The following is a 22,564-nucleotide window of genomic DNA, read 5'->3' as shown; positions in this document are numbered from 1 at the left end:
CCCTCCCAATCTCATACAACATTTGAGAAAAGGCTGTGTCCTTATCCTTGCAAGGGGAGGGTGCTAGAGGTTTGACCTCTTATCTTTTTTTAGATTTGTTTTATTACTTCATAAATAAAATATTTTTCTCTGAACAATTGTATTAGCATAAAATACTATAATTTCCCAATTTTGTTGAGCAAACAATATAGCTCAGTATTTGCATTACACATTTTATACAGTCTTTTTTGCCCATTTTTATCAAGAGTGCCAATAATTATGGACAGGCTATAATAATAGCCAAGGCTACAGAGGATAATTGGTGGCTCAAGAAATCAATGAAGTTCCACAGAGCACAAAGGAAGTCGAGAAATCCCTGCGGGATTCCCTGTGATGACCCTCATCTGACTGTGTAGTGGATTGGTAGAGGCATGGGCTAGTGGGAATTTTTACACCATATTTCTTATACCAAATCAAATCAAATTGGGACATAGCCCATATCACACTATGAGATGAACAACACATGAAGTCTGTATATATATATATATATATATTCATTATAATCTAAAAGGCAGAACTGATCCTAGATCAGCCCTCCTACTCTCAGATGCTTTACAAATATGGGCCCTGAGCTTGAGTGTGATCATGCAAACATAACTTCCCCCAATGATCACATTTAAAGAGTCAACAGAGAGGCAATTGTACAGAATGTTATTTTATTTATTAAATATGCATGTCTGACTAAAACGCCAGAGGTAATAGACCATTCATATTCGAAGGAAAACAACAAAGATATAAAAGGGTACTCTATCTACAAATATAGTACATCTCTATGCAAACCATAAATGAGAGCTGACACTTAGCATGTTTATTGAACTGAATTAATCCAAGATTCACACACATACACACAGTCTTGTACAACGAACCATGTGAGGACACACAATTCAGTCCCATTCAAAATCCTATTCTCCCTAACCCGTACCCTAATCTTAACCCTAATCTGAAAATCAAACCTTAAACCTTAGCTCCTAATCCTAACCCTAAACCTAATTCTAACCCTAACACTAATTCTAACCTTAACCCTAAACCCCCTTGAAATAGCATTTGACCTTGTTGGGACCAACAAAATATCCCCAGTTAGTCAAATGTGGGTTCCCACAAGTATAGTTAAACACATCCACACATCCACACACGCGTCCACTCACACACACGCACACGCACACACAGCCTTTTGTGTTCCAAACTTCAGATGTTTGTCCCTACAGAACAGGGTGGGGTATGAGTCCCTCTGACAATGCAACATGTTGAAAATGTCTTCATACATTTTTAACTGTTGAAATACATTCAATAAATTACAAAAACTGTTGTACTGTTCCGATCGACAGACAGCAGCTTGACCATCATTCAATGTGTCATAGGAAACCACTTTGGTGCATCGATTCTTCTTCTGACAAATACAGTACATTGATTTTCCATCTGTCATGCCGTTAAATATCTTTACACAATGTAACAATACTTGACACACACAAAACAAGTTTTTGCAGCATTCTCTTTTCAACCTGCTTTTTCAGTACACACACACACACACACACACACACACACACACACACACACACACACACACACACACACACACACACACACACACACACACAGACAGACACACACACATACACACAGACACACACACACTTTGCAGAACAAACAGACATGCATCCACACATTATGAATACATGGTATACAACGTAACTTTTATCATTTATGGATTGCTTTTATTATTGCTTTTGACATACGATCAAATCATATGATCAAATTTGCACTGATCAAATCAGTGTGAAGTGTTTTTGGTGCACTTAATCATGGATGTGGTTGACTGGAGACCAGGCAGTGGTAGCCTGCGTGCCAGTGTGTTTATGCTACCCTGCCAACTCCTTATCACTCATTGCCATGTTTGGCTTGACAAGGACAGCAATGGAGTATGCAAGAGCACAAACAAATCTGGGACCAGGCTAAAGCCTAATTTACACCTTCCACTTCTGAGCTGTCCACTTGGTCCACTCAAACAAAGTTATGCAAAATCGAATGTCCACTCCTGTCCGTTCGGACACTTTGCCAAGGAGGTGCGCAAATGCGGACCTTGTGTGGACGTTGAAGTGAAGTAGAAGGTGTGTAAATTAGGCTTATGGCAATGGTGGAGTTGGCTGGTGAGGCAGCGCCAGAGGTGGAGTTGGCTGGCTAGGCAGGGCAAGAGGCGGAGTTGGCTGGTGAGGCAGGGCAAGAGGCGGAGTTGGCTGGCTAGGCAGGGCCAGAGGCGGAGTTGGCTGGCGAGGCAGGGCCAGAGGCAAAGTTGGCTGGCGAGGCAGGGCCAGATGCAAAGTTGGCTGGTGAGGCAGGACCAGAGGTACAGTTGGCTGGCTAGGCAGGGCCAGAGGTGGGGTTGGCTGGCTAGGCAAGGCCAGAGGCGGAGTTGGCTGGCTAGGCAGGGCCAGAGGTGGGGTTGGCTGGCTAGGCAGGGCCAGAGGCGGGGTTGGCTGGCTAGGCAGGGCCAGAGGTGGGGTTGGCTGGCTAGGCAAGGCCAGAGGCGGAGTTGGCTGGCTAGGCAGGGCCAGAGGTGGGGTTGACTGGCTAGGCAGGGCCAGAGGCGGAGTTGGCTGGCTAGGCAGGGCCAGAGGTGGGGTTGGCTGGCTAGGCAGGGCCAGAGGCGGAGTTGGCTGGCTAGGCAGGGCCAGAGGCGGGGTAGCCGGGCGTCAGAAGTAGTCCCGACGTCGTGAGTCGTCGTTAATGAACGAAGGGTTCCATTGGGCGGGATAGATACAGGAGTGACGGGAGCCTGGCAGGCCAGAGAACGGGTAGAGGCCGTTACGCTCTAGGTCAGAGTTACGTAACGCAGGCTGCAACACAAATATGGGGTGGTCAGTATCAACGGGGAGGGGGGGGGGGAGAAAGAGAGCGGTGTAGGCTAATCCTTACCTGCTATGGTGGACCAAAAATAACAAACATAGTGGCCCTTCTGTCTAATTGGTTTGTCTATTGTCTTCTAGAGAAATGCTATGTTTATGTGTTAACATTGTGTTTTGTTTCTTTATGTACCGCTAGATGTCTGTGCTTATAGAGAATAGATGTTTATACATAGAGTACATAGACGTATACTGTATGTACTGAGTAGTAGTTTCTATATGTACAGTGTAGTAGTTTCTATATGTACAGTGTAGTAGTTTCTATATGTACAGAGTAGTAGTTTCTATACGTACAGAGTAGTAGATTCTATATGTACAGTGTAGTAGTTTCTATATGTACAGAGTAGTAGTTTCTATACGTACAGAGTAGTAGATTCTATATGTACAGTGTAGTAGTTTCTATATGTACAGAGTATAGTTTCTATATGTACAGAGTAGTAGCTTTTATACGTACAGAGTAGTAGATTCTATATGTACAGTGTAGTAGTTTCTATATGTACAGAGTAGTAGTTTCTATATGTACAGAGTAGTAGTTTCTATATGTACAGAGTAGTAGCTTTTATACGTACAGAGTAGTAGATTCTATATGTACAGTGTAGTAGTTTCTATATGTACAGAGTAGTAGTTTCTATATGTACAGTGTAGTAGTTTCTATATGTACAGAGTAGTAGCTTTTATACGTACAGAGTAGTAGATTCTATATGTACAGTGTAGTAGTTTCTATATGTACAGAGTATAGTTTCTATATGTACAGAGTAGTAGTTTCTATACGTACAGAGTAGTAGATTCTATATGTACAGTGTAGTAGTTTCTATATGTACAGAGTAGTAGTTTCTATACGTACAGAGTAGTAGATTCTATATGTACAGTGTAGTAGTTTCTATATGTACAGAGTATAGTTTCTATATGTACAGAGTAGTAGTTTCTATACGTACAGAGTAGTAGATTCTATATGTACAGTGTAGTAGTTTCTATATGTACAGAGTATAGTTTCTATATGTACAGAGTAGTAGCTTTTATACGTACAGAGTAGTAGATTCTATATGTACAGAGTAGTAGTGTCTATACATACAGAGTAGTAGATGTCTGTCATTTGTAGCAGGTTCTTGGTGCTACCGTTCTCCTGCATCTCGATGGCCTCTCTCCCCCACTCCATAGAAACACGGTTACTCTTTGGGAACTCTGCGTACGGCGACATTTGAAAATCGCCACTTTTGAAAATGATCTTGTTGATGTCATTCTTGTCTTTCCTGTAAAGGGATACACAAAATATTATAAGTTCACTCAATTATTTTATAAACACTTATAACAGTTATTACAAAATGTGTGGTCAATTAAATGTTTCCAATATGGCACAACATGGACTGAGAATAAGGAATTAGTGGTTGTCCTCTTACTACTGTGTTATTAAATGGTTATAACTACAGCAATAGTGTCATGGAATCTTACTTGCAGCAGGTGACAATGAGAGCGATGATGAGAACAAGGAGTAGGGCACCCCCTACTGGCGATACCACCACAGCTATCAGCTTGTAGACTAGAAGACAAAATGTTATGATTAAACTGGAGGTCTACGCTGTGACTGTGAGTGCAGAAAGAATAACCATGACAACAACTAAGGAGTTAAGTGACTCAAATGTTGTCTTGATTCTCCATTATATATTTTTCTCACACTTTTTAAATGATCATTTAAGTCATTAAAGTCTCAGACTTACAATTTCCACAGTTGAATCCTCCAAATCCAAATGTGCACCTGAAAGATATAAACAACCAAATATAAGACCAAAAAATCATGAATAACATGTATTAATGGAATGGTCCAGTGGATTAGATGATTAGAGTTGTCACTGCTTACCTGACACAGGTTCCATTGACCCGTTTCAGACCATCACCGCATTCTGTAAGATGTCATTTTACAATAATTTCAAAGCAACAACATTTTTGTTTTATAATACATTTTCTTTTCAAAAAGCTGCCTGCTAAAATGAAAATAAATAAAGTAAATTTGACATAAGATATGTTTGACTGAGGCTGGGTCATATTCACAAGGCACCAAAACGAAGAAAACGCACTGAAACCCCGCCAGGGAATACGTGTTTTTTGTTTTGCATTGCAAAACGTTTTGCTATGGTATGCTTTAACGTCTGCTTGCTCCACCCTTCCAGGCCTCACCTAGACAAGATGTAGGACTACCCTCCACCTTATCCTCGTTTCAGGCCTCACCTAGGCAAGATGTAGGACTTACCCTCCACGTTATCCTTGTTTCAGGCCTCACCTAGGCAAGATGTAGGACTACCCTCCACCTTATCCTCGTTTCAGGCCTCACCTAGGCAAGACGGAAGACTACCCTCCACCTTATCCTCGTTTCAGGCCTCACCTAGGCAAGATGTAGGACTACCCTCCACCTTATCCTCGTTTCAGGCCTCACCTAGACAAGATGGAAGACTACCCTCCACCTTATCCTCGTTTCAGGCCTCACCTAGGCAAGATGTAGGACTACCCTCCAACTTATCCTCGTTTCAGGCCTCACCTAGACAAGATGGAAGACTACCCTCCACCTTATCCTCGTTTCAGGCCTCACCTAGGCAAGATGTAGGACTACCCTCCACCTTATCCTCGTTTCAGGCCTCACCTAGGCAAGATGTAGGACTACCCTCCACCTTATCCTCGTTTCAGGCCTCACCTAGACAAGATGGAAGACTACCCTCCACCTTATCCTCGTTTCAGGCCTCACCTAGGCAAGATGTAGGACTACCCTCCACCTTATCCTCGTTTCAGGCCTCTCCTAGGCAAGATGTAGGACTACCCTCCACCTTATCCTCGTTTCAGGCCTCACCTAAGCAAGATGGAATACTACCCTCCACCTTATCCTCGTTTCAGGCCTCACCTAGGCAAGATGGAAGACTACCCTCCACCTTATCCTCATTTCAGGCCTCACCTAGGCAAGACAGAAGACTACCCTCCACCTTATCCTCGTTTCAGGCCTCACCTAGGCAAGATGTAGGACTTACCCTCCACCTTATCCTTGTTTCAGGCCTCACCTAGGCAAGATGTAGGACTACCCTCCACCTTATCCTTGTTTCAGGCCTCACCTAGGCAAGATGGAAGACTACACTCCATCTTATCCTCGTTTCAGGCCTCACCTAGGCAAACTGTAGGACTACCCTCCACCTTATCCTCGTTTCAGGCCTCACCTAGGCAAGATGTAGGACTACCCTCCACCTTATCCTTGTTTCAGGCCTCACCTAGGCAAGACGGAAGACTACCCTCCACCGTATCCTCGTTTCAGGCCTCACCTAGGCAAGATGGAAGACTACCCTCCACCTTATCCTCGTTTCAGGCCTCACCTAGGCAAGATGTAGGACTACCCTACACCTTATCCTCATTTCAGGCCTCACCTAGGCAAGACAGAAGACTACCCTCCACCTTATCCTCGTTTCAGGCCTCACCTAGGCAGGACTGGTCCTCAGGGTTGAGTTTGAAGTACCCTGGTTGACAATGGCAGTAGGCTGTCCCATTGGAGTCGACACAGAAGGAACGCTCTAGGTGACACTGGGTATTCTGGGCCAGACACAGACTCTCAACTGAGGGGCAGAGAGGGGTAGATTAGGATGGGAGAGGGGTAGATTAGGATGGCTGTAGCAGGGTCAGGTATTAAATGTAAAACATGCTAATGTCATACATTGACGTTCATCGTTTTTTGGGCTAGAAAATGCTAAAGTTAGCAGATGGTGTCAGTGACGGCGTACACAAACCCAATGCATGGATTGAATTCTGCCTTTGTCCCCACAGGCTGCTTACAAGGTAACAAAACAAATATGTAATTTTGAAATTAGGATGAACTAATCCTTTAAGACTGTGATTAGGGGAAAGAGATGAGGATGGGTCATGAAGCTGAGGGTGAAAGAAGGGAAGACGGTGGATGGAGGAAGTTGAGAGAGGAAGATGGAGGTAAGAGAGTGCTGTTACCGTGATAGGAGCACTGGTGAGTGACCACCACTCTGCTGTGTCCAGCAGTGCTGTTACAGTTGTTCAGAGACATCTGTATGCTGACGCCGTTATAGTCATTCAGGGTAAGAGTTAGGGTTAGAGTAAAGAGGAGAGGATTGGTCATGAAGACGAGGGAGGAGGACTGAGGATGATGAATGGAGGAAGACAAGCGGGGCGGCAGGTAGCCTAGTGGTTAAGAGTGCTGGGTAATTAACCGAAAGGTCACTGGTTCAAATCCCTGAGTTGACTAGATAAAAAATAAATGAGAGCACATGACAGAGGGATGTAGAGAGTGCTGTACCTTGATAGGAGAGCTGGTGAGTGACCACCACTCTGCAGTGTCCAGCAGTGCTGTTACAATTGTTCAGAGACATCTGTATGCTGTCATAGACCTCAGAGCTGGTCACGTCAGCAGAGAGGGAGAACATGTTGACAGCAGAGATATGAACTCCGTCTTCCCCTCTGGAACACACACACATGACAGCAAACTTGATTTAGTCCATTTAAATCCCCAAAAGCGTCAAGAGTTGTAAAGTTGTTGTTTTATTGAACATACATTACAATAAAGTCCTTTTAAATGTATCAAGAGTGTATTGGTATTGCTTGATTTTTTATTACACTTTACATGCAATGTTGTCATGCAATGTTGTCATGCATGTTGTGCAAAGACAATCTTATGGGGGAAGAAGAAACTCACTTTTTACTCAAAGTAGAGCGCCGGTAACCATGCAGAATTGATAATGAGGCATTGAGCTGTAAAAAAAAAAAAGCGTGAGGGCTAAATATTATTAGTTGGGCATGATCACATTTAATTATTTATAATACATTATCTATGTCTTCCTTACATTCCTAATACATCTATCAAATTGATTGAACAGGCTTGCTGCACCATTACAACAAATACACAATACACAATGTCAGTGATAGTCATTCCTCTTTCCACACTAGGGTTGCAAAACTCCCGGTAATCTAGCAAACATACCAACATTCTTGAGAGATTCCAAAATTACTAGTTACAGGGAATATTCAGGGATGTATACAGGGAATATTTTGGGATGTATACAGGGAATATTCGGGGATGTATACAGGGAATATTCGGGGATGTAAACAGGGAATATTCTGGGATGTATACAGGGAATATTCAGGGATGTATACAGGGAATATTCAGGAAGGTAAACAGGGAATATTCAGGGATGTATACAGGGAATATTCTGGGATGTATACAGGGAATATTCTGGGATGTAAACAGGGAATATTCTGTGATGTATACAGGGAATATTCAGGGATGTATGCAGGGAATATTCAGGTAGGTATACAGGGAATATTCAGGGATGAATACAGGGAATATTATGGGATGTATACAGGGAATATTCAGGAAGGTATACAGGGAATATTGAGGGATGTATACAGGGAATATTCAGAAAGGTATACAGGGAATATTCCCTCCTTCTGCAACTCCCAGCCTGTCCCTGTCCTTACCAGCTGGTTGATCTCTCTCTGGATCTCATGCAGTGTGGCGCTCCTGGAGAGCAGTGGGTCATAGTGAGAGTTGTTGACACTGAACGTCCCCAAGAAAGTTTTTGCTGTAGAGGTAAACAGACACTGTGGTTAACTAAGGTTCAGGACTGTCTCTAAAGTTTACAGTCATTTCTTTCAACTAATGAAATATAGCTAACCCTTTATTGAGAATGAATACATCAAAAGATTAGTAGTGTCTTATCTTATCATTACCTAATAACATAACCCAGGGTCCCCCAACTGGCAACCCCTGCATCGAATTTGCCCCGTGGGTGGTTTAATTATTTGTTCCAAAATATTCTGACGCATAATAGAGAGAAACGTGATCGTATACAAATGTAAGCAAGGATGGAAATCATGTTTGAGTAAAATATTATATCTGTTTGGGCTAATAGTAGTCAATTTGCAGTCTACAAATGATTTGTAATTATGTTCCACCCCCCAATCATCTTGTTATGAAAAAAAATCTACAATCTAGTTGATGATGGCTGACATAACCTATAACATAACCTGATCAACCACACAAGCCACGGCCTGTTCACCTCGCTATCATCCAGAAGGATCAAAGCTGGGACCGACAGACTGAAAAACAGCTTCTATCTCAAGGCCATCAGACTGTTCAATAGCCATCACTAGCTGGCTTCCACCCGGTTACTCAACCCTGCACCTTAAGAGGCTGCTGCCCCATATACATAGACTTGGAATCACTGGCCACTTTAATAATGGAACAATAGTCACTTTAATAATAATAACATAATAATGTTTAAATACTGCTTTATTCATCTCATACTGTATGTATATACTGTATTCTATTCTACTGTATTTTAGTCATTGCCACTCCGACGTTGCTCGACCTAATATTCATATATTTCTTCATTCCATTCTTTTAGACGTGTGTGTATTGTTATGAATTGTTAGATACTACTGCACTGTTGGAGCTAGGAACACACGCATTTCGCTACACCCACAATTGCATCTGCTAAATATGTGTATGTGACCAATCAAATTTGATTTGATCTAATATAACCTAAACAAGGCCCTACGTATTGTTTATATTGTCATGTGATATGAGACTTGTAAATAAAGCATGTATGTTTAGTTGTATGTAGTGCAACTGGCTTACTTTAACATCACCCCAAAAATAAAGAGCTAAATATTGTTTATATTTTTATCGTCATATGAGACTGTAAACAAAGGCTGTGTGTACTGTTTGTTAAGCCGTACCTCGCGTGCAGTCTCGTCCGTTCTCAATGTCAAGGCCCAGGGGACACTCGCAGCTGAAGGAGCCCCTGGTGTTAACACACGTAGAGTCACTGGGACATGGGCCCGAGGGGCCGGGGCCAATCTCACACTCATCCACATCTGGACACAGCAGAGACAGAGGACAGAGAGGGCAGTGTGAACATAGAGGACAAGATGACTATAGTGAATACAATCAGCAATATAAAGACATTTTCACATCTGGACAAACAAAGCAACACAGATACATAGACAGAGGACAAGGACAGAGGACAGCTGACAGAGGACAGATGACAGAGATCAGTTACATAAAACTGCACAAAACGTGAATCATTAAACCCTCACTAAAACTCTCTCTGGTCCTGGGCCAAGAGACTTGGGGCTCTATAGCTGCTGCATTAGGCATCCATTTCCCTATGGGTTGTATACAGGTTGTTCACACCTCTGTTACTATGCCAGGTTGCTAGGGTCACCTAGACTCAATCATGGACACTCTTACTGACAGTTGTGGTTGCTTTGCGTGATGTATTGTTGTCTCTACCTTCTTGCCCTTTGTGCTGTTGTCTGTGCCCAATAATGTTTGTACCATATTTTGTGCTGCTACCATGTTGTGCTGCTGCCATAGAAAGAGGAGTGAGAGGCCCCGGTGCACAACTGAGCAAGAGGACAAGTACATTAGAGTGTCTATTTTGAGAAACAGACGCCTCACAAGTCCTCAACTGGCAGCTTCGTGAAATAGTACCCGCAAAACACCAGTCTCAACGTCAACAGGGAAGAGGCGACTCCAGGATGCTGGCCTTCTAGGCAGAGTTGCAAAGAAAAAGTCATTCTCAGACTGGCCAATAAAAAGAAAAGATTAAGATGGGCAAAAGAACACAAACACTGGACAGGTGAACTCGGCTGGGAATGATAGGTTGAACTCACCCTCATTGCAGATAGGTCCTGTCCATGCTGACAGACAGTAACAGGTGAATTCCCTCCCTCCATAGGTCTCTCTACACCCACCTCCGTTCAGACAGGGGTTGGGCTCACAGGCACTACCTAAAGAAGAGAGATGGATTCAGACTGATGTACTGCATCTCATATCAATGCAGTTCATAGATTTTCTTCATTGTTCCAAACAACAGACATTAGGATTTGGGAATACACACATCTTAATTCCACGTTTCCAGCTAAATTCAGGGAAAAACTAACTTTAGCAGAATAAAAGTTTTAAAAGATATACTGTTGACAAACCTGGTGTCTGAGGTGTAGATCTGATGTCCATTGGAGCTGTGGTCACTTCTACCTCAGTGGTCCCCCTGTCAGTGTGTTTCCCTGTAGTGTGCAGTTCCACTGTGCTCCTGGTGGTGGTGCTGTGGCTGTAGGAAGAGGAGGCTGTAGTAGTGGTGGTGATGTCCTGGCCGCTGTGGGGCGTGGTGTTCCCCGGTGTGGCCGTGCTGGTCTCCAGGTGCAAGGTGGTTACATCGGTGAAGCTGGTGACGTCGGTGAAGCTCACCCCTGTTGAGGGCTCCTGGGTCTGGGTCTGAAGTGTAGCTGGGCGCTGGGGGGTTGAAGCCGAGGTCTGGAGACCCAGAGTGGTCTCAGTGGTAATGGTGGTAGGGATGGTGGTGGGTTGAGTCTGGGCTTCGACGGAGGTGGTGCTAAGCTGAACCATCCTTGTCGTAACCAGAGGGGGTGTCAGTGTGGTGCTGGTTGCCGTAGTAAATCTGTAGGTCTCCTCCTCAGTGACCTGTGACGTCATCATAACGGTAACAGATGTGGTGGACATCAGGACCTCTGTGGTCACCGCCGGCGATGGCTGCTCTGTCTTGGGGACAAAGGGAGGCTGGCTTGAGATGAACCGGGACAGGGAGTCGTCCAGAGCGGTGGCACTTTCTCGTAGCGTCGGGTGAGCAGTAGTTAGAGCCAGACCTACGATGGTAGGTGTGTCCTCTGTGTGGAGTGATGTGACTCCTTCTGTCTCACCCTGGCTCCCCTGGGTGCTGAGGGCACCTGTGGAGGACTCTGTGGAAGTGCCAGACCCGGTGACCATGATGGAGGGAGTATCTCTATCTCCTTCCTGAGAGGTGTTGGTGCTGGGATGGCTGGGTCCTTCTGAAAACAGGAAGGGGGGCTGTGAAGAATCAGGGACCCCATCTTCTGTCTGGGACGTCCTGCCGCTGGAGGGCTGACTGGAGTCTGTTGTGTCTGTGTCCTGTCTGCTGTGGTTATCAGCCACGCTGAGAGGGGGGGTGGAGTAGGGGGTTCCCTCCGAAATCAGAGAGGTGAGGTCCTGCTGTTGGGTCACATTGGGGGGTTCAGTCAGCGGGTTGGTCCCTCTGGAGGACAAACCACCAGGCCTCTCTGTTTAGAATAAGTAGAAGAAGAGGAAGAGGGAGAAGAAGATTACTTTTTGTCCATTTACAACATGAGAAATGGAAATTAGTATTTTGCATATCCCATTCTCCCCGGTAGACATATACATACTGTATATACATATACACAAAGAGGGAATTTCAGAAGGTTGTTTACCTTGTGAAGAGTTGGTGTTGGAGTGGGGGTGAGAGTCAGACCCAGACGTAGCGTCATGCCCATGGTCAGGTCCAGTGGAGCGGCTGGTCGGGAGGCCCAAGGTGGAGTCCTTAGGGTACATGGAGGTGCTGTTGGAGCTCACAGACAGTAAGGTCCTCTCTCCCGCTCGACTCATAGTGGAGGAGATGTAGGTGCGGTCGGTGTGGACAGGGATAGGGAGAGCCATGGTTCCTAGGTCGGTCCACTGTTCCTGCCTGAGAGTATCTGTTGACTGTCCTTGGCCGAGACCCACGGTGCCTTGGTTTGTGGAGTGGTCCTCTCTGAGACCCATGGTGCCACGGATTGTGGACTGGTCCTCTCTGAGGCCCACAGTGCCTTGGTTTGTGGACTGGTCCTCGCTGAGACCCATGGTGCTTTGGGTTGTGGATTGGTCCTCTCTGAGATCCACAGTACCTCGGTTTGTGGACTGGTCCTCTCTGAGTCCCATGGTGCCTCGGGTTGTGGGCTGGTCCTCGCTGAGACCCACGGTGCCTCGGTTTGTGGACTGGTCCTCTCTGAGACCCACAGTACCTCGGTTTGTGGACTGGTCCTCTCTGAGGCCCTCAGTGCCTTGGTTTGTGGACTGGTCCTCTCTGAGACCCACGGTGCCTCGGTTTGTGGACTGGTCCTCTCTGAGACCCACAGTACCTCGGTTTGTGGACTGGTTCTCTCTGAGGCCCTGAGTGCCTTGGTTTGTGGACTGGTCCTCACTGAGACCCATGGTGCCTCGGATATTGGACTGGTCCTCTCTGAGGCCCTCAGTGCCTCGGTTTGTGGACTGGTCCTCACTGAGACCCATGGTGCCTCGGATATTGGACTGGTCCTCGCTGAGACTCAAGGTGCCCCGGTTTGTGGACTGGTCCTCTCTGAGACCCACAGTACCCCGGTTTGTGGACTGGTCCTCTCTGAGGCCCTCAATGCCTTGGTTTGTGGACTGGTTCTCGCTGAGACCCACGGTGCCTTGGGTTGTGGATTGGTCTTCTCTGAGATCCACAGTACCTCGGTTTGTGGACTGGTCCCCTCTGAGACTGCTGTCAGCATCAGGGCTGTCCTGAGGTGGTCTGGCTTCCGTAACAGACACAGACCTAAGTTCTACTGAGCGTTTTGTTTCAGTCAAAGCCCTGAGCTGTGCTGGGAGCCCAGAGTAGGCCTCTGGTAGGTGGTCTGGTGTTAGTCTGGTCTTGTCCTCCCACTGTGTGGTAGCCTCTGTAGACACTACAATGGTAGAGCTCCTCTGCTCCGTCGACAAACCAAGGTTCCCTTCTGATGTCCAACTGGTTGAGCCCGAGGAGAGACGTATGTTTTGTTCAGTGGCTGAAGAATAAATATATAAATACAATTCAAAAAGGATGACAGGTATGTGTTTTCTGTATTCAAGGAAAGCTATGTGAAACATAGGCCTACATAAAAAGTTGGGAAGAAAGACACCCAAAACAAAACCCTAAATGTCTGGACCACCAGATGGCCCCGGAGAGGTTTTTATCTTGCTTCAAACTCTAAAAGGGAAGATGTCAGGAGTTGCTGCCTGCAGCTGTTCTGATTTTGGGTGGAGAACAATTGGCAGCCAGGCCTGTCTACCCTAACAAAAGCCTGGGCCCTAAATATGGAGGTGACTCTGGCCTTTGGGACTTTGCCATTTCCTTCCTTAAGCTGACATAGCAGAAGCCATAGATGTTATAATACTGTCAAACTGCAGACGTTGTTTGGGTTCATATTGAAGAAGAGTTTGCTCTCTGGCTCACAGTTTTTTGGGGCTTTTTGAAAACAGTCAGTTAAAGACATGCTCCGCTAGTATTTTTTAAACCTCCCGCTTTGTGATGGATGTGTCAATGTGTAGTTCATACATGCATAATCTATAAGCAGAATTACTGTTTTACCTCAATTAGCCACGAAATCCCTAGTTTGAAAGTGACCGTTTTTTGGAAGATGCCATCTTGCCTACATTTACCCCTATTTGGACAGCCCTCTAGCAATTTGAGTTTCAGCCAATGAGCTTCAGCCCTTCGCCATTTAAGTGACAGCTAGCAAGACGCACACACAGTAGAGCGAGAGAGAGAGAGCAATGACAGGGTGCACATATGTGACTCATTTCAGGAAACTGGGCGTATGTCGAGAGTCACTAATTGACAGGAGAGCCATTTGAACGTAAACTATTATTTATTCATCAAAATGTGTTTTTTGGCAGAAATGCCTTCTGGAACATGTGAACTTTCATGTGCCTTAATAACAAACCTGTATGCCATCTGTAAACGAATAAAATGGTTAAATTATGAGCCTAGTTGGTTTAGCCATGGAAAAAGAAAGGAACCTTCCCGCTTGCCATGATTGGCAGAGATAATGGATGGGCTGGACATACTGGCAGATGGGTTCGGAATGGTCTGCCATGTAGCATGCTTCTGTCTATAACATGAGCTGGTCAGTATTTGTAGATAATCCTTTCTAACACTGCTTTTTTTTAAGATATCAAAGTGTTGCTCTCCACTTTCTGGAGGACCGAGTTTTGAAATCAGTGGAAGGCCCGGTGGAATTAGAGTATGATAGCTAAGAAGATGGAGAAAATTCTGGTCATTGATTGCAAATATGCAGTGGGAGTCGAAAAGAGAACACAGAAAGCTGTATAAAACACCTGTCTCCGGATAACATCTTCAAACTAAGGGCAACCATGGCATCCGCGACAGAGAGGGAGAAACGTCCATACATGTATACAGGTAAGACAGTTTAGCTAGCTACATTTTCAGATATTACACATTTCTAATTTTGTCAGAAAATAATTGTAATTTCAAGTTAAAGCATACTGTTAGGTAGCTAGCTAACATCAGCTGTATGGCTCGCTAGCTAACGTTACGTGTATGATCTGTGACAACGCTCTGAGGTTATGAACACCCAGGGTGCACTCTGGCACTCCAGATTGAATTAATTAATACACCTGTAGTATAAACCAGCCTTTAGTCTTGAAATCTTTGGTTGATTATTACATGGCCTCACATGTGAATCCTTAAAGAGATGAGCGGGGCTAAGGCTTAAGAGGGTAAAAACGATGCAAAATGGGTGTAGACAAAGAAGAGCTCTCCAGTAGGTTTACAAAAACATTCAAGTGCCATTTTCTCAAAAGTGAGGTTACAGGTTTATCAACTTTCAAAGCAGAATTACTTTCCCATTGTTCCTCAACTGTAGTGTATGATATGCCATTTTCTAGCTCTGTCTCTACTTTTATCCAATGTAAAACACAAGACCGAATCAAGCCGGTCGGTCACATTTATACACATTTGTTACGTAGTACACAGGTTTTGGGGACTAAAGGCTAAAAAGTATACAAATCTCATTTAAATCTAACAATTAATTGGTATGTTCATTGCTTTATTTTTTTCCAATTAAGTTTCCGTTTGTAAAGATACATGACTAGGCCTCCTACTACTAACATATGTCAGTTCTAAGCCTCCTACTACTAAAATATGGCAGTTGTAGGCCTCTTACTACTAAGATATGTCAGTTCTAGGCCTCCTATTACTAAAATATGGCAGTTCTAGGCCTCCTATTACTAAAATATGGCAGTTCTAGGCCTCCTACTACTAAGATATGGCAGTTCTAAGCCTCCTACTGCTAAGATATGGAGGTTCTAGGCCTCCTACTACTAAAATATGGCAGTTCTAGGCCTCCTACTACTAAGATATGGCAGTTCTAAGCCTCCTACTGCTAAGATGTGGAGGTTCTAGGCCTCCTACTACTAAGATATGGCAGTTCTAGGCCTCCTATTACTAAAATATGGCAGTTCTAGGCCTCCTACTACTAAGATATAGCAGTTCTAGGCCTCCTATTACTAAAATATGGTAGTTCTAGGCCTCATACTACTAAAATATGGTAGTTCTAGACCTCCTACTACTAAGATATGGCAGTTCTAGGCCTCCTATTACTAAAATATTGCAGTTCTAGGCCTCCTATTACTAAAATATGGCAGTTCTAGACCTCATACTACTAAGATATGGTAGTTATAGACCTCCTACTACTAAGATAGGGCAGTAGTTCTTGGCCTACATGTGCAGATGACACATGTAGGCTATTTCATGGTATGAGAACAAAACAGACACCCCGGGTGTGCTGTGTTCCTGTCCGTATCACCACTACTACTAGGGCCTACAAACTCCACCTAGGCCTAAAGCTGGGTTTATAGATGGTCTGGGGCCTGAAATCTCCACCCCTCTACTCTGTGGCAGCCTGCCTGTTTGTCTGCCTGTCTGTCAGCCTGGCACTTCTCCACTAACTCAACACTGCTGCTGGGGAGCTTTGGAACAATAACCTACTGCCACTGCCAAGGAAGAGCGCTGTCTGTGCTAGATAACATCCTGAATGTAACACATAGCAATGACACAGTCAAACAGTCAGGCTGTCAGACAGTATGCAGATAGCGGGAAGAAGAGTACAGCAACGGTACAGTCATTCCACAGAGAGAGAGACCTAGGATGCGTCCCAAATGGCACCGTATTCCCTATATAGTGCACTACTTTTGACCAGAGACGCACAGTGCCATCAGAAAGTATTCATAGCCCTTGACTTATTCCACATTTTGTTGTGTTACATACAGCCTGAATTCAAAAGTCATTAAATATATTTAATCACACATCTACACACAATACCAAATAATGACAAAATTAAAACACGTTTTTAGAAATAAACAATTCACACCCCTGAGTCAAAACATGTTAGAATCACCTTCGGCAGCAATAACAGCTGTGAGTCTTTCTGGGTAAATCTCTAAGACCTTTGCACACCTGGATTGTATAATATTTGCCCATAAAATAAAGGTTAAATAAATTAAATGAATATTATTTTAAAAATTCTTCAAGCCCTGTCAAATTGGTTGTTGATCATTGCTAGAAAAACATTTTCAAGTCTTGCCATAGATTTTCAAGCAGATTTAAGTCAAAACTATAACTCGGCCACTCAGGAACATTCACTGTCTTCTTGTTTTAGTTATTGTCCTGCTGAAAGGTGCATTAATCTCCTAGTGTCTTGTGGAAATCTACAATTTTGCCTTTCAGTTTATTTTTTATCCTGAAAAACTCCCTAGTCCCTAATGATTACAAGCATACCCATAACATCACAAAGCCACCACTATGCTTGAAAATATGGAGAGTAGTACTCAGTAATGTGTTGTATTGGACTTGTCCCAAACATAACACTTTGTATTCAGGACAAAAAGTGAATTGCTTTGAAACATTTATGTTATGGTATTACTTTAGTGCCTTGTCGCAAACAGGATGCATGTTTTGGAATATTTTATTCTGTAGAGGCTTCCTTCTTTTCACTCTGTCAATTAGTTTAGTTTTGTGGAACCTACCTGGTCTTTGTGGTTGAATTTCCATTTGAAATTCACTGCTCGGCTGAGGGACCTTACAAATAATTGTAGGTGTGGGGTACAGAGATGAGGTATTAATTCAAAAATCATGTTAAATACTATTATTGCACACAGTGTGTTCATGCAACTTATTATGTGACTTGTTAAGCAAGTTTTTACTCCTAAAATTATTTAAGATTGCCATAACAAAGGGGTTGAGTACTTATTGACTCAAGACATTTCAGCTTTTCATTTTTAATGAACTTGTAGACATTTCTAAAAACATAATTTCACTTTGACATTATGGGGTATTGTGTCTAGGTGTCAAATGTCTAGGTGATGCGGGTAAGGCGGAGTCAGGTGCAGGACACATAGATGAGTAATAACCGTTACTTTACTCAAAAACAATATTCCATAAAGGAGACAAAATAATCCAGGTCACAAAATGACCCAACTTGACAATAACAAACACGCACAAAACCAAGGGGGAAAACCATAGGGTTAAATAGGGAACAATGATTATGGAATGGAAACCAGGTGTGTATAATGAAGACAAAACAAATCGAAAATGAAACATGGATCGGTGGTGACGAGAAAACCGGTGACATCGACCGCCGAACTCCGCCCGAACAAGGAGAGGGACCAACTTCGGCGGAAGTCGTGACACTTGGCCAGTAACGCAAAAATCTCAATGTAATCCATTTTAAATTCAGGCTGTAACACAACTTAACGTGGAAAAAGGTCAAGGGGTGTGAATACTTTCTGAAGGCACTGTATGGGCCCTGGTCAAAAGTAGTGCAATATATAGGGATTATGGTTTCATTTGTGACACACTCTTAGAGAATTAGGCCATTTTCCTCTAAACTAAAGCTCTCTGGATGGAGTCCACTGGCCTAACTGGCTGGCTTATCCCTGCATTCAGTACACTGTAATCAAAAGCAGACTGGAATGGAGCACTATTGGTGCTGGCAGGACCAAGAAGTTAGCTTTTGTGTGTTTAGTTATTTTTATTTTTTTTACTTCTGTGGCTCCCAGTTCATGATGATGATGAAATGGCTTCTATCCCAAATGGCATCCTATTCTCTTTATAGTGCATATATACCAAATTTCCATGGAGACTTACCGCCACACCAGTGAGTTGCCAGTGTTTAATGTTAATACAAACTCTCGTGTAATTGTGTTTCCATAGCTAGGGCTGACAGTAAAGGCGTCCACATGCTTCCCAGCCGAAAACGGTTTGGAAAAGTTTGTGCATATATTATGATGACATTTTGTGACATTTTTGTTCGTTTTGGACTTCAGAGAGGGTTTTTTTCGGCTGTTCGTGCAGACACATTTTTTTCTGGAGGCAAGCCGAAGTTCGGAGCCAAAGTCTATGTCCCTTCATAGGTAATTGGTCAACATTAGGGATTCTTCAATAAAGTCTTTGTTGTCATTCAATGAGATATGACTCATTTTCATGCACATTTTTTTCATTGCGTAATACTGCACCAAACATTGCGCGATTAAAATCTTCTCGGCAAAAATTCATGACAGATTTCTTGAGTTATCTTAGATTAATTCTGACTATTTTGAGGAAGTGTATACTGGCTATGACGTCCCAAAAGTGACAAACAGTATTATTGCCACTTTTTTCAAATGTTTCAAGTGAAGATCTTTTAAGGGACTATGTGAGCACACTCTTTCGGTTCGGCTAGCCGAGTTTTGTGGAGGCCCAGCTGAACTGATGCATGCAGAATCAACAACCTCTGCATAATCAAAACAAATGCTTTGTGAGAAGGTGTTAAAGGTAACAGTCAGTCAGTGTTGTGTAAATGCTGGCTGAAAAGTATCAGTGGCCTGGCTTTGGCCCCAAGTGAAAGCAGGTCTGCCGGAGCCATGGCCCAGTGAAACAGAGGTGCCGGCCCCCGTAGATGGAAACAGAAAATTCGGAGCCTTCTGGGTAAAACACTGGGGTAAATCCTGTATGGAAATGCATCATAACTTTTGACCGGCCTCTGGTCCTATTCCCTGGTCCCATTCCCTACATAGTGCACTACTTTTGACCAGGGTTTCAGGGCAAGCCATAAAGGTCCAGACTCAGACCTCTTGAGAGTGACTTATAAAGTGGATGTGATAGTTGCCCATAGTATGTTGGCTGGAGTACATCTGTGACATCACACCTTCCCTGATCTAAAGCCAACTGTCACTCACGGAGTGGCTCTTGCTCTGCTGGCTAAAATCGGTTGGCTTTGAGTTCTGTAGGCTTAGTGCATGCTGTTGTGCAGATGATTGCTGGTTTGCGCCCTGTTCGCCACAGAAGAGAATGCACTCTGTTACACTTCTATATGGAGAGATGACACTCTTCACCTTCTGGAAAAGCGGAAAATGTACCTCTCTCACAAACTCCAATGCAGACTGAGGCATTCTTCCGGTAAAGGCCTGAGAGACATTGTGGTTATCCCAGCTGTTGCCACCGATGTAGTGATTGAGAAGGGACAACGAGAACTGGACTTGAGCCAGCAACCCTGCAGTTAATAGGCAAGCACACTGCCCCCTGTGCCATAAAGGTTCAGACGTCTTGGCAGTGGCCGTAGTACGCTTACAAGGAAGCTATAATAACTAATGAACAATTATTCACCGAAAGAGTTAACACTTTCTCCACATGTAGTCACTGGCAATACCTCATAAGAATGTATGGAGGTAGACAACATTTCTAGCAGAGTCCTGAAACATGAGTCAACAAATACATTGATTGGTTTGAAACGTATACCTTGGAAGTTGTTCAATACAAGGTGTATAATTCTAATCGACTTTAGGCTATCAGCTGCCTATGATATTTTAGAATAATGACTCAAATGATCACTATGGTGAATTATACTATTATAAGAAGACCTTATTATGGCTTAGATCAGGCTACATCAAATGTCCATAGGCATATAAATGAATGACAGGGGACAAGGCCAGTTGATTTTCTTTGAGGGGATGCCTGCACTAGATTACAAGAAAATAACCCACCAAAACCATCAAACAGGAGGGGGAAAACATGCTTGTGTCAGTGTGGAAAAACCACCAGGTTCAGGTGGGGAATTCCAAGTACAATTCTGATAGCCCACAGATATGGCCTTATATAACCTAGTCATTTAGTAAGTTAAATGTTGGTTTCTGACTGTCAGCAAATTACGCAATCATTGTATCCATATTTTAAATGTATCCATGTTTTTTCTTATTTTGTTCTGGGGTTATCAGCCTAAATGCCGTTATTTTAAATTAGTCCAAGTGGACCCAAGGAATGTTGATCAAGAATCATATAAACATGTAATAAACCATCCGTTATAGCTTCTACATACAATGATCAAATCATGACTGAGGTGTAAATATTGTCACTCTGCGCGACCCTTGCCACATTACGGGATGGGACAGTGTGTAGAACTCTTGTCCCGTTTTCGAAGCCCAAGGGTGCACTCTTCCATATGTCTGTACCATACTGCACCTTACCTAATTTGTCTTCACTCAACGCCCGTGTCTCACTCTCATCGGAATGCCTGACTCTGTGGTGGAGTTCTGTTCCAGATGATGGTGATGATACCTCCCTAAAGTCCGTAGAAGTTGCCGGAGTAGTAAACAAGTATTTTGGTAAGGCAGTTATGGCAGTTATTTCTTCAGAGTTAGTAACCCGGGGAGAGAAGTATACCCCCGTTACCAGTGCCCTATCCATATCGTTGCTCCTGGAGGTGTAAATCCACGCATTGAGGGGTCTCAGAACGACCAAGAGAACCAACAGAGAAAGACGGGTTAGGACTACGTGACTCAAAAAGCAGGTTTCCATAATCATAACGACCCGTAAACGGCGACGGGTAGGCGTATATTCCAAACAAGTAGCAGCGAAGTGCCCACAGCCACCATCAGAAACTATATTTTTCAAAAATGTATAATTTTAAATACCTTCGGAGACCCTAAACATCATTTGATCCGATGAATTTTAATACGTTTGCAGACCGTGAAGTGGTGCAGTGGTGCTGGAAACAGAAGCCTGTTATCACATCATAGGCACCAAGCTCCTCCCACACACATCAGCGATAGTGGTTTCCACCCAATTCCGCCCTAGCAGGCTGAGGTTCCGCGGGATGTGGGCTATTGTTACACTCAACTAGACTTCAGAATATCAAGAATCTCTGAATCTGGTATTTTGCTGTGATTTCTTCAGTGTAAGATACTATAGTAGACTTTACATACATGCCCACAAGTGTGGAGTGCAGACCTCTCAGATGAAATGTCGACTTGATATTTCTGCAAATGTTACATTGTTGCTAGTGAACAAAGTTCCAAATGGTTACAGTTGCTTGCAATGGGGACATCCCCAAATACACAGCTACATACAAGCAGATGACCTCTAATGAGGTCGAACAGATTGGAAGTAAACATTCCATGGATTGCCTCACTCAGTCACAGAGACCTGTAAAAATCCATATCAATCATATTTATTTAGAAAACCCTTTTTACAAAGTGCTACACAGAAACCCAGCCTAAAACCCCAAACAGCAAGCAATGCAGATGTAGAAGCATGGTGGCTAGGAAAAACTCCCTAGATGACAGTAGAGTAGAATTTCAGCTTTCAGTCTGACTGTTTATAATCTGTCTATAAGGCCTAGAATGAGACATTACCTTAGCCTCGTCCCAGATCTGTCAAGTGCTGTTTTGCCAACTCCTATGGTCATTGTCACGAGTTGTTAAGACAGCCCAACAGATCTTGGACCAGGCTACTATGGTCTGTGATGGGACCAGCCATCCAGAGGTTTGATGATCAGTTGAGTTGTAGGTGTGCCATCTTGTCTGGTTCAATAAAAGAAGACCGGTGGTAGTGGTCCCGAGAGCCAAAGTCCAGGTTTATTCCGTCAGCAGCCTAGTTTCCATGCCGACTCCTGACAGAGAGAGTGTCACGAAAATCTGGTCCTGAGGAAGCTCACCCCTGAAGGAAAGGACATTAGAATAGAATAGAATTAGAAAGCCATCCAGT

General features: G+C 43.8%; 1 protein-coding gene across 3 annotated transcripts; it reads right to left on the bottom strand.

Annotated features, from left to right (window-relative positions):
* Positions 1-678: 678 nt before the first annotated feature.
* Positions 679-21,602, bottom strand: LOC110501782 (protein HEG). 3 transcript variants are annotated; one of them, XM_036959134.1, is made up of 14 exons: positions 21,046-21,601; positions 12,198-13,550; positions 10,920-12,029; positions 10,608-10,724; positions 9,669-9,806; positions 8,406-8,509; positions 7,624-7,679; positions 7,228-7,388; positions 6,386-6,520; positions 4,792-4,834; positions 4,652-4,689; positions 4,386-4,473; positions 4,009-4,186; positions 679-2,870 (listed from the first exon to the last, which is right to left on the bottom strand). In XM_036959134.1, the coding sequence occupies exons 1-14, from the start codon at positions 21,380-21,382 to the stop codon at positions 2,727-2,729; spliced, it is 4,002 nt and encodes a 1,333-aa protein (XP_036815029.1). In that variant the 5' UTR covers positions 21,383-21,601; the 3' UTR covers positions 679-2,726. The 3 variants fall into 3 exon arrangements, 2 of the variants coding, with proteins under 2 accessions (XP_036815029.1, XP_036815030.1); XM_036959135.1 differs by having other exon boundaries at positions 21,493-21,599; XR_005038823.1 differs by lacking the exon at positions 679-2,870 and having other exon boundaries at positions 3,968-4,186; positions 4,792-5,925; positions 21,046-21,602.
* Positions 21,603-22,564: the final 962 nt, after the last annotated feature.

Source organism: Oncorhynchus mykiss, chromosome 22 (assembly GCF_013265735.2).
Source record: "Oncorhynchus mykiss isolate Arlee chromosome 22, USDA_OmykA_1.1, whole genome shotgun sequence".
NCBI lineage: Eukaryota > Metazoa > Chordata > Actinopteri > Salmoniformes > Salmonidae > Oncorhynchus > Oncorhynchus mykiss.
Note: the sequence above shows the minus strand (reverse complement) of the source record. Positions and strands in the feature narration are given on the sequence as shown.